This window comes from Nicotiana tabacum, chromosome 22 (assembly GCF_000715075.1).
Source record: "Nicotiana tabacum cultivar K326 chromosome 22, ASM71507v2, whole genome shotgun sequence".
NCBI lineage: Eukaryota > Viridiplantae > Streptophyta > Magnoliopsida > Solanales > Solanaceae > Nicotiana > Nicotiana tabacum.
In genome coordinates, this window is record NC_134101.1 from 138909267 (window position 1) to 138922086 (window position 12820).

The 12820-nt window shown below is 35.6% G+C and overlaps 1 protein-coding gene across 2 annotated transcripts; it reads right to left on the reverse strand.

The window, feature by feature from the left end:
- Positions 1-1384: 1384 nt before the first annotated feature.
- Positions 1385-12644, reverse strand: LOC107799457 (uncharacterized). Of its 2 annotated transcripts, none has more exons than XM_016622575.2 (12): positions 12452-12644; positions 12074-12177; positions 11302-11397; positions 9385-9488; positions 7478-7767; positions 5467-5589; positions 5298-5386; positions 4594-4699; positions 2932-3029; positions 2407-2673; positions 2246-2329; positions 1385-1745 (listed from the first exon to the last, which is right to left on the reverse strand). In XM_016622575.2, the coding sequence occupies exons 2-12, from the start codon at positions 12164-12166 to the stop codon at positions 1731-1733; spliced, it is 1365 nt and encodes a 454-aa protein (XP_016478061.1). In that variant the 5' UTR covers positions 12167-12177; positions 12452-12644; the 3' UTR covers positions 1385-1730. The 2 variants fall into 2 exon arrangements, with proteins under 2 accessions (XP_016478061.1, XP_016478060.1); XM_016622574.2 differs by having other exon boundaries at positions 12288-12460.
- Between the last annotated feature and the right edge of the window lie 176 nt (positions 12645-12820).

A 12820-nucleotide genomic window follows, 5' to 3' on the forward strand; every position in this document is an offset into this window, starting at 1 on the left:
TTAATATTCAGTGATTATCTATATTTATCGAAAATGTTTAAGATTTAAGATTATTTACATATAATCCAAATAACTCAAATACTTGACATGGTTAGTGTCCGCGCATTCGCGCGGGTGCTAATACTAGTATAGAATAAAGCTACCATATACTATTGACATTTATTAGATTGTCACTTGGCTTAACCATAATGTCAATTTTATATGGTAACTTTCTTGTTTTAATTTTATATGTCAATTTTTTTTAATATTGATTGATTTTGTGATGTTTCTTTCTCCAGCATATATGTTTTCTTTATTACATATATGTAAGTAAACTTTTATTTGGTTTTGTAAACTCTTTTTTGTTATTTAGATAAACATAGGGGTGTAGCCTATATATTACATTTATTTTAAAAGAATTTTGTTTTATTCAAATCTAGCTACAGTGTTTCAAAGAACTATACTTATAGGATTTTAAATGTGAAAGAGTTTTATAGTTATATGGAGTAGTTTTTTTTTTTGCTAGAGGCGAAGTAGTATTTAAATAATCAGAAAAAATAACAAAAGTTCCTAACATGATTGCATATGATCATTAACCGAATTAAGTATGATAACATGATTAAAAAGACATATATATATATATATATATATATATATATATATATATATATATATATACGAAATTTGAATTAAAAGATAATTTTGAATTTATATTATATTATATTATATTATATTATATTATATTTGTATTTAACTAAAATAGTCAAATATAGAATAAAGTTACTATATACTATTGACATTTATTAGCTTGCCACTTAGCTTAACCATAATGTCAATTATATATGATAACTTTCTTGCTTTAATGTATATAATATAGATATACATAGATAACTTCAAATTATCTTCCCTCCTATTAGAAGGAAAAAGAAAAGCGAGAAGACCATTGAAACATGGTCAATAAAGAAGGAAAAAAAAGAAGACAGCCCAATGCACGAAACATTTCACATTCATGCAGGCGTCAAGGAAGGGCCGCAATCCAAGGGGTGTAATGTATTCAACCTATCCCAATGAAGCATCAGTGGCTGATTCTACGGCTCAGACCTATGACCAATGGCGGAGGCAGGATTACCGCCAAGGGGTTAAAAAGAAGGAAACAATTAAAAAGGTTGTAGCTAGTGGGAATAAAACCAATGATCTTAGAAAGGTTTTGAGCCCCCTTGACCACTAAGCTATGCTTTTAGGCTGGATCAAGGGGATTCAAAACATAATATATAGAGGTAAAAAACAGAATTTGCCTTACATATACAGTGTAATTTTTCGACAAAGGGGTTCGGGTTAACACCCTTCCGCCCCCTAAATCCGCCCCAACCCGTGAACTATATTATGTCAATGAGAAAAGAAATTATTTTATGTTGGCAATTATCAAAATGAAACGTCATTGATCATATCAATTTCATAGTTGCAATATTCTTACACTCTGGATTAACATATTTGGACCAAAAATTACGTCAAGTACATTTCATATCAAAACTTATATACATGCTCCTCTTTCTTATAGAGAGATATAGAAACAAGAATCAAAAGAAAGAAGACAGACATGAATCACCAATACAAAGATGAATTACACCTCTAAGAAAGAGTGAAAACCCAAAAGAGGGTAAAAAAGAATGAAATTAAATAAAAAAACAAAAAAACAGAAAAGGATTTTAACCACAGGAGGTGCTTGCTGCAGTGATCATTAGCAACTCCAACTATGATTTTTTAGCCTGCATCAAGTTTGTTGAAAGGAAACCGAGTCATTTTCAGGAAATACACTGAAGGATAGGGGGATTTTTCTTCTTTTAAGTTTTAACTTCTATGCACTGACATTGTAATTTTTTTACATTATCTTATCACCTAAAAGATAACTACAGCCTACAGATAACAATCCGGAAGGGAAGCCTTAGTGTAGCTGGTAAAGTTGTTGTCATGTGACCAGGAGGTCATGGCCGTGGAAACAACCTCTTGCAGAAATGCAGGGTAAGGCTGCGTCAATAGACCCTTGTGGTCCAGACCTTCCCCGGACCCCGCGCATAGCCCATCGAGCTGTAGACATCGGGCTGCCCTTTTACGGATAACATTCCATAACAAGTGGACGTAGTAAATTGTAAAAATTCTTTACATTGTGAGGGTATATAAGTTAAATTTTTTTTTTCCCTTTCTTTTGGGAGGGGTTGGGAGTTTGTGGACTGTGGAGAGGTAGAGGACTGTAGACAAAAGAACTTGCCTGTTTCAAGTACTTCTTATGAACCTTCAATGCTTCATCTAATGCTTTTTTTGCATCCAAATTCCCAGATATTTCACCCAAGATCTGGATAACTTTTCCTTGTCAGCATCAAATAGACATAGTAATGTGGAATACACAGATATAGATTGATAGAAAGATACCTGTACAACATCATCTAGGCCCTTTGCCTCTTTCATAAGTCGCCTGTGCTTGGTCTCAAGAACACTTGCAACCAGGAAAACAGCAAGAGCACTATTATTCTGTTCCGCGGCACCAGTTTTCAAATTGTTCCTTTCAAACTTCCCATATTCTTTTAGCTTATGCTTGTCATTTGGCTTATCATCGTACAGCAATTCAGAAAGATTGGGTTGTCGTTTGTCATCATAAGAAGAATATATGTTTGGATTGTATTCCATGGCCCACATCACCTGAATGAAATGCAGTAAAAATGAGCATACATGAGAAGATCCCGTAATTCTGATTTCTGACCTGCATTTGGTCATCACTCCTCACCCTTGAATGGTTCAGAAATATAAAGAACCAATCCTTTCCCATTAAACTTTATGTCAAATGTTTTGCAAACAGAAACGGAAACACAATAAAAGCACAAAGCCAAAGACCAGTGCAAGCTATTTTGCAATATTTATCTAACGCACACAATTCAAAAACTAGTTTGGGCTTCTTACCTCCCAAAGATAGAGTGAATCAACAAACGAGAACTCCCTGCGGAAAAGTACCATCAGCATGCGAAATGCAAACAGATACTCTCCGCCATCTAGCTCCTCTGCAGATACAATTATTGGTGTTGTGAGAGATACAGACAGTAAAATCAATATTTCTAGTCATTCCTCCGTGTTTTCAGGTGGCCAATTATTTTGTTTGTGGCTTTCTTACTATCTAAATTGTCAAGATTTGACTAGTATTTTACACAATCTAACAACTTATAAAACAGTATGTACGAATATGGGCCTTTAGACGATGGGATTTCCATTATTCACAATGACTAATTTATGATTTGTTGATGTGGCCCAAAATGACAAAATAGGCATAGTACTATCATAGAAATCTACATAACTTATCAGATAATGCAACTCCGTCGCTCCCATTTCTTCTAGCTCAATGTAACCGCTTACTTATGGTAGTCAATTTCAAAATTGTGAAGTGAGCTTTAGAAACCCACTTACGGGAGACACCCAATAATGTACATAGTGATCAATGAGAGGCACCAAGGGTGTAGCCTAGTGGTCAATGAATTACGTGAAAAGATTGAAAAACAAGGTTCAATCCCAACAAAAATAGAGAATTCTGTGATTTCTTTCCATCTGCCTAAACCTTATTAACAGAGTTACCCGACACTAGGGGTGGCAAAATGGTCAAAAGAAAATAGTTAACCACCCATATTATCCACTAAAAAATGGGTTGGATAATGAACTTTTTAAAAACGGCTCAAATATGGATAAGAACCATATTATTCCTTTAGAAAATAGATAACCAATGGATAACCAACGGGTCTAACTTTTACATTTGTAAAGCTTCAACTTGGGGGTTCCTCAAGTTAGGGAGACTAAGAATTCTCCCAAAAATGATCATATGTAAGAAGTTATGGCTAATATGGTTACCCATATTATCCGCCGGTTAACCCGTTTTTTATCTGTTTTAAATATGGATCGGGTCGGGTCGGATAATTTATCCGTTTTTTCGTTACCTGTTTTCAACCCGAACCATGTCCAACCCGACCCGCCCGTTTTCCACTCCTACCCGGCACCAATGTTGGTGGGAGGTAATAGGTACCTAATGGAATAGTCGGTGCGTTACATGGACACCATAAAACGAAAGAAATCCACTCACGAGATTTAATATAATATAAAATGCCAATTAAGATTCACCATGCACTGAGGCTAGATATCTAATAGCCAAATCTATGTCCTATCCAACTATAACTGTTTAAAGCATGAAACTACTTCCCCTTATACCTTTCTTCCAACTATAACTCTGAAGCAGTTTCACTCGGGTTTTAGAAGGAAAAAACCCCTCTCACTCTCTCTCTCTCTCTCTCTCTATCCTCCTTTTCTTTCTTTAGGGACACTCCTTTTCAAAATGATGAAAGTTGATAATCCAGAAAAGGAAAAATGGGCTCCAGCAGATAGTATCGTGAAAAAGAAGGTTGAAATATCACTCGTGAAATTCCATATCACAAAATCATCACAAGACACCACTGAAAACACAAAAATCATTCATGAAACTATATTTGGAAAGGAAAAGCAACAATGCCATGAAGATTTTGAGTTCTCTGCTGCAATTCTGAGAATACCGACTAAGAGAATTTACAAAGAACAGGATCCCCTTACCAAGGTGCTGATGAAGCTTTGGATCAACAGTTTTAACAATTTGTGCTAGCGTACTTAGCTGAGATTGCACTCCCATAGAACTTGTGGTGCATTTGAAATTTTCTCGCTGTTGAAGCAGAGTAGTTATATACAGACGGAAGGCAGAATTACAGGAAATAATGAGCACAAAAGATTGCCCAAATGGAAAGAAAATGTCAACTAAAGGAACATATAAATACAAGTACAAGTTGACAACCCCTTTCAGGAGGGAATGCAGGGTGCTTTACCTGAGCAATCTAGCAGGGGAACCATTTTCAGAAGATAGATGTGCTTGAAATATGTTTATATGTTAACTGATGGTAGATCATTGAAGAAGAGCAGTTCCAATATTAAGTACTCAGTAGAAGTTCAAACAATGATGTGATAGCAATGGCGCTTTTACTTTTTGGCATTTGCCATTTGCTGTAGCAACTTGTATGTATGTGTCTAATATTAACTCCTCAGTAGAAGATAGATGTGCTTGAAATATGTTTATATGTTAACTGATGGTAGATCATTGAAGAAGAGCAGTTCCAATATTAAGTACTCAGTAGAAGTTCAAACAATGATGTGATAGCAATGGCGCTTTTACTTTTTGGCATTTGCCATTTGCTGTAGCAACTTGTATGTATGTGTCTAATCACTAACTAATAACCATGGTAGAACATTAGAAACAATAGACATACCAATCGACGCATTGCACGTTCAAAGCACCAGTATGCATCTGCTTCGTTCTCAAGCAGAATAACCATTGGAGAGCAAATATCACTCATTCCTGTTCATATAAAATGAGAGGCGAAGTTTGTGAATGGCCTTAACAATATCAAAAAAGAAGGCCTAATGCAACCATAATACCTTGAACATAGCCGATATCTTTATCCATCCAGGCATAGACAGCTAGTATATCCCAGAGTTTTGCCTGATTAGCTTCATTCTCGTAAAATATAAGAGTACGATCCGTTCGAACAACATCCAAACCTAAATAAACATTGCAAATTGTGATAGTTTCAGATATCATTTGGAAAATAAGTTTATCCTGAAACACAACTCTCTTAGCCGGTCAAAGAAGTGGCTTATTGGTACTTCAGATTCAAGTAATTTCAGCATGGTAGAACTTGTACACATGTAAAATCACCAAGATCTAGTTGATTTCTGTTTTTTTTTTATCATTAAAGATTGCTAAAGTTCTTTCTAAATGTTTTCCTGTCAACAAAGTTCAAACTCTCTAAACATATACCACATTGGAGTTGAGATAGTGACAACATCTGTCAATTGAACAACTTTGAAAATGGAACTTAGCAATATGGTTGTTAAAAGCTTTATTAAAGCCTTGTACAATTGGAAGGTGTAAGGAGAGAATTACCATACCCTCTAGTCACTTATTTTATATCCCAATGTATGAAAAGTGAAAACCAGCACATGCTTACTTGTTGTACTGTGAAATTCTTAGTTCATGTCAACAGAGCCTGCGGAAGGGAAGTAGATAACTCGATTACCTAGCAAGTTAATTTTCTCAAAGTGATCTGCAAACTTCATCCCTCTTTAGAACAGTCTGCAAATGGATGCTTTTAATCAGTCAAGTCTTTACAAAAGCATCCATGGCTTACTGTAGCCAAAGCTCCAAAATTAACCTCAGCAAGGTGTGTGTATAAGAGAAAGCAAAATCCAGTCCCATAAGTGATTGGAATTTCACTCTTTTTGCCACTTGTTATTCTCTAAGTGACTCAGTCCCTCTTCAACTCAGTGTCTTGTGACGAAGAAAACCATTTGTCTCATTGAATTGTTGAACTTATCGGAGCTATACATAGTCAAAGACCTGTTGGTCCATTTATTTGTAACAATTTTCCAATGGTTAAGGGGCATCTTTAAGGAATTACAGTCTAAAGATCGACACACAGTCTCTAACTACAAAAACACTTCCGGCATCTGCAAACTTAGTACCTTTGATGTTCCCTATTTCCACTTCCCAAAATCCACTGAAGCTATATCTGAACCTGATAGAATTGTAATCTGACTGCTATATAGAAATACATACAGCCAGTTAAGAAAAATCACCAACTTTATATGCATCATTCCCTTGTCTTGTTTCATCAATTCATCTTAATTATTGTATTCTATTGGTGGAGCTAATCTTTAAAGAAATCTGATCTACTGCATTGTCTACAACTAGAACTGAAAATCTGAGAACTTTACTTATGTTGACCCTTCCCTTTCTTTTGATGAAATAATGATATTTATATTGGACATCTGGAAGATGCAGCAATTACAAAAACATGATTTGGCTCCTACACAAACACTTGTTGACCATTCAAATAAAGACAAATTTTTTTGTTCTTTTCTTCTCCTTCCTTTTGACAACAGTGATGGCCAGCTTGATGCACCTTAGTTAATTCATAGGGTACCTGCTACCTCCCACCGACACAGGTATCAGGTAACTCTACTCACCAAAGTTTAGCAAAGGGGATGAATTCACCTAGCGTCACCTAATGTCGCCCCTTCTGGATTCAAACCTTGGTTCTCAAAATTGTTACTCCAACAATTTGACAGCTAGGCAACTCCCTTAAAGGCTTTTCTTCTTTTTAATTGGTTATTTATTATTTAACAAATTTAATTCTTTTTATGCAGTTGCTTTAACAAATTTAATTCTTTTTGGTTGGGTAACTTATTAAGACAACTGCACAATTCAAACCCCAATAGTTGGGACAAAGAGAATGCTAAGAAAATTTTAGACAGAATTTTTGCAGCAACGATCTCCCTCACAAGATATGGTCAAAGACAAACGGAAATAGAGAAAGAGATGCCGAGAGATCCCACATTCAATGTAAACTGTACATAAATAGAGGATAGTAGTGGCAGAAATACGAACCAATTTGATGCAAGCTAAGCTTCCACTGAATCATTTTCTTGTCAAAATCACCATTATCAACTGGCGTGGCATCATTATTATCTTGTGATTTACTGGTGTTAGTTGCATACTCTATAAGTTTCCCATCATCAGATACTATAGGCTGCCCATCATCCGATACTATAGGCTGCCCATCATCAGAGACTATAGGCTGTCCATCATCAGAGACTATAGCACTAGTGATGATTTTTCCACTGCCAATAACAGGTACTATCTTCTGACATTCTGATTTCCATGCAGCATACTGCTCCCTGAAATTACAAATTTCAGATATTTAATTTAGGCCACTAATAAATACAGAAGTTCTTTTAATTTCAATTTCAACATACCGTTTTATGCTAGCTTTTTCTTCGTCTTTTTCTTTCTTTTTTATACTTTTCATAGATGCTTGTTAGTAGAGAAAAAAGAAAAAGGAAGATGTGCATGTGTCATCAATAAAAAGTGACAGAATCCTTCTGTCAAATTTGGTTCTCAAGGCACAAAAGCATCCTACCTCTATAGACTTGTTAGCTCAGCACCAGTCAGCAATGGAAGGTTTCCCAAAGAAAGAGAAACTGAATGAAGAATTATGGAGCAAATGTATTGGGTGGAGATTGAGATTAAAACTGCAAATCGCCCCACATTCATACTTACACTTTCTTTAATTCTTTTGTACATTCATGCTAATATATTTGAGGCAATAAATTTCAGAATTTGAATAACCATCTTCTTCTTGGTTCTATGTTATATACCACAGCACAGGGAAGATCAAAGCCCACAACTAATGAACTCAGCCTTTCAGCCACATTCTTTTCTTGCCAATAATTTCAGAAACGGATTCAAATTGGATCAGGGCACTCGAGAAATATGGTACATATGGACAGAAGACATAGGCATTGACATGGCTTTATTATAATTTAACCAAGGAATTTATTCATCCAAATTGACCTCTCATGATAGAAACTGGCAGGAATGGTGATGAATAGGCTCCCCCATACAAAGTCAGTCCTAGTAAGCTAATTAGCTAACAAAGTCAGTAATGCCAACTCATCACATATATCCTGTAAATTACATGAAGCTGCCAGTAGGCGTAAACACCAAAATTTCAACATTTGAATTGAGCTATTCTTTCCATCAGAACACCTTGCATTCCTCTCTTTACAAAGCACCCAATAGACACAACCAGGGATAGTAATCCAGCATTTTCTTATTGTCTAGGACAGAAGCACCTCCAACAATTCAGTAGGTCTTTTAACAATTGATGCCTAATTACACTCTGTCCAAAAATGCTGAAAAACAGCCCCCACACTAGTTTGCTGCCCGATACTGTAAGAACAAGAAATTGCAGGCCTTTGAAATTTTGTAAAACTGAATATTCTAGTGCTCAGACTTGACAAACCTCACAGAAGGTTCTATGATGTCGCCAAGAGGTTGAGTTTCTTGCAGTTGGATAAATACATATCAAGACAGAACAATTTCGAATTATATTTAAAAATGAGTAATTTCATGAAATTCAAAAAGTCAGATCTTGACAGCAGGAGACCAAGGATACCACAAAGGGTGTCCACCTACAGGAAAGGGTAGAAACCAGCATTACAAGCACCATATCTTAACTTCTCCATGCTAAACAATGAATCATTCCACTATACAGAAGGGATCAGTAAATAAAGTTAATCATTGTGATAAAAGCTCTATTAAACATGAGAGGTCATTGCATAGAACTATTTTGGTCATGACTGATGCTTTGACTTTGTGTTCCTTTGTGCTTCTAAATGTACAAAATTTAGAGCATAACTAGTCTGTATCTTGATTTTCAGTTTTACATTCTTAGAGCAGCCAGTTTGATCCTTTAGGTATATCTGCTAAAATTGTGAAACAACTGACATTACCTCCGTTGTTGTCTGAGTTGATTTCTTTCCTGAAATGTGCTCTCAGGATCAAAACAACCCAACAGGAACTCCCAGGCTGCCCCCTTAATTGATGGATGAATCCCCTAACATTCACAGAATAATTAATGAGCAATACAATTCCTGAAGTTTAGTTCCAGCTAAACAGAAATAAGCATATTTCTTGTTGATAAGTATCAGCAGTAGACATATAAAAAAACTCCTATAATTAATTGACACTGCCTCTTTATGATGATGTCACCAGTAGACCAAGTTATCCAACTCGTATGAACATGTATATTTGCAACAGCCTAAATTATATACACAGCTGACAGAAAAAAATACAACTAAAAAGTGTAAAACCTTTTCGTGAAGCAGAAAAGCAAAAACTTTAATCACTTCAATAAGGTACCATTGTTTATTTATTCAATCAATCAGAGCAGGGGCATATATGTCAGCATTGTAAAGGATCTTTTGCCTACAGGACCAACGTGCTTGATCTGAAAAATATTAAGAACCCTGAGATTGCCTTCCTCTATGCAGTTTACATCATATTAATCTAACAGCTGAAATACTCTGACTTTGGTGTTAGAAACTGTGAAGTTATCTTGGCCTTCAGATTAATTAAAATCTACAGAAATGTTTCTCCAGAGCGACAGGCAGAATCACTTCTACAGTACATGGATTGGAATTGCATCCATCTCCTGTGTGAAGGGAGGGAGGGAGAAGGGGGAGACGCTTTAGTACATCAGAGTGAAGATACCCTAGGGAGCTATGAGGAACAATTAAGAACAAGGCTTCTTCCACCCTTATCCAGTTGGGTTATATTGTACACTGGGCAGCTAGCTCCTCCCAACAAAAGTACAAGTTTCCATGGTAGGAAAGAGATTTCTGGATATCATGCAAGCTATTCCAATAGAGGAAAGAGCGTCCTACTTTCACTGGCTAAGAACTTCCTAGAGTGCTCAGAATAGCTTCAATACAGGGAGGAAGTACACCTCTCTATATACGGAGAACTTAGTAATCAGGATTTGTTAGGGACAATGATAAGACAATTTGTAAAACAAGTGACTACTTTACCCAAGATCAATTGGTTTTATGATGGAACCCCTATTCACAAGCTTGTAAGGTTCCACAAGAAATTGATATTTTAGTCGCAAAGATAATCAGTTTTATTTCATCATTTGATTAAACTAATAGCTATAACTAATTCATCGTCCAAGCAACTCATCTTAAAAATGTAAAACCAGACTGGTATGATGCACTCCTCTGCACAATATGGACCACACATATCACAAACTGGACCATGACGAGTAGCAAGGGAAAAAGAAACACTGACAGTGGCAAGACAATGAGACACTGAATAACAAGACAAGATAAGAGTATTGTTGCTGCTCCATCATTTTCCTTGGGAATAGTTGTACTACCATCCCAACCAATGATAATAACATCTTCAATTTCGTTCCAACAATTAAACCTTCACCATGAATATTCAGAATTATGGAAACATAAATCACCCTCAAATAGAATTTTCTAAAGTAGTAAAATAATGAGCATGGCCAGAACACATAGACATTGCATTACTTGACAGAGAAACTACAAGCTGTTCCGATATGCAGCAAAGTTATAAAGAGTTAGGATAATAATGCAGGTTGAAATCAGCTTTTAATCCACTTGCTTTACTGTGTTGCAGAAGACTAACAAATTGACTAATTGTCCAATAATAAATTACTTATTTGGAAGATCCAGCTCTCAATTTCCATAGCTACATTGTGTTGACCATGAGGCACTCATACGGTCGCCAGTAATGCAAAGGCTAACATCAACTTGTAGAGTCTTCAGAGAGCAATAAATTTGACTCAATGATACGTTAACAATGTGATATATGCAGTACAAGAACAATAGCAAAAAAGACTATACCCCTCGTTGGATTCGTCTAAGAACACCCGCTATATCCAAATAACCCTCTTTAGAGAATGCAGCATTCCATCTTCTTTCGCTAAGAGTTTTTCCTACCTGTTCAAACAGAGCAGAAAAAAGTGCAGAAAAGGTTTTAGCAGATATAGCCAGTCACATAAGCATTCTATAATCATTGAACATAGCAAAAAAAGATAATGCTTAACATTTCTTCCTTGAAAAAGTAATATGAAAAGAAGAACAAGACAAATGTCAACCAAAATACTCTAGTTTATGTCATCATTCCGGTATGGATTGATTTTTAACATATTTGCGATCAGCAACTCCCAATGGAACAAATAACAACAACTAGATCAGCCAAAAAAAATTACCAAAATGGTATTTCTATACTGTATGAGATAACATTAAGGGGTCGTTTGGTCAAGGAGAAGTTATGCGGAGATTAGTAACGTGGGGATTAGTTAAACCGGGATTATAATGCAAATATTATTTCTTGTTGAATGGTAATCCATGTATTGCTAATACCTGCATTGTTATCCCACACCCAATCTCGCATTTAGATTCCCGCATAACTTATAAAAGTATTATTTACGAGGAAAAACAAACTATTATCGAACCAAATGAATGCTGAGTTTTATACCATGATTAATTACCCATACTATCAAACCAAACGAGCACTTAATGTCAAAGAGTAATTAGAAAAGGAAAAAGGATAATGTGAAAACAAAATCATATAAAAGGAAAGAAATGAGATGTGAAAAAGGGTGAAACACACCCTTGCTTTAAAGCGGGTCTTGGGAACATCAGCAAGGCATTCGGGTCTAACAGGATAATAAGAGTCTAATTCCTCTGATGACGAATTCTTCATAGCACCACCCCCTGTTAATTCCAAAGACATACAAACCCAAATTAATCCATCACCCATTAATCCAAATGTAAAATCAAAACCAAAAAACACGCACACACACAGACACACACACATAACCTACCTTCTTTCTTGAACGCAACGGCATTAGAATTACCCATGAATAATAAGAATTATGAAAGAAAAGATCGCCAAGATTTCAACTTGGAGAGTACCCACAAATGAGAAATATTCAAGATCGATTAAAAAATGCAATTATATGTTAAGATGGATGAAAGTTTCAAGTACCTGTGTTGAATTGAATGTGATGAAGGGAAATTTGAAAAGATTGACTTGCTGATGTAATCAAATTTTATTTTTTTAATAAACTTTTTTTGTCGTGATTCGGTTTCTACTATGTAATGTGGGGGCTGGGGCAGCAGGGAGGAGAGATTAACGTTATTCTCCAACGGTAGTTTTGCGCCTGCACCTGAAAATCTATGTTCGTTTTTCCCATTTGTAATGTACATTTAAACTACTGTTAATTACTCTTTATTCGTTCATTAAGATTTACTACGTACGGCTGAAACTATAATCACATTTTAAAGGTTCTTAGAAAAGCATTGTACACCCCATACTCCAACTTAATTGGTAGATTAGCCAAAAAAAAAAAGAAAA

What these genes read in the sequence shown, in the direction of transcription:
- LOC107799457 (XM_016622574.2), bottom strand. Translation starts at nt 12,324, where the DNA reads ATGGGTAATTCTAATGCCGTTGCGTTCAAGAAAGAAG. An exon ending in CGTTGCGTTCAAGAAAGAAG is followed by an intron (nt 12,178 to 12,287) that starts GTAGGTTATGTG and finishes TGGAATTAACAG; the next exon opens with GGGGTGGTGCTATGAAGAAT. An exon ending in AAAGCTTCATCAGCACCTTG is followed by an intron (nt 3,030 to 4,593) that starts GTAAGGGGATCC and finishes TTGTATCTGCAG; the next exon opens with AGGAGCTAGATGGCGGAGAG.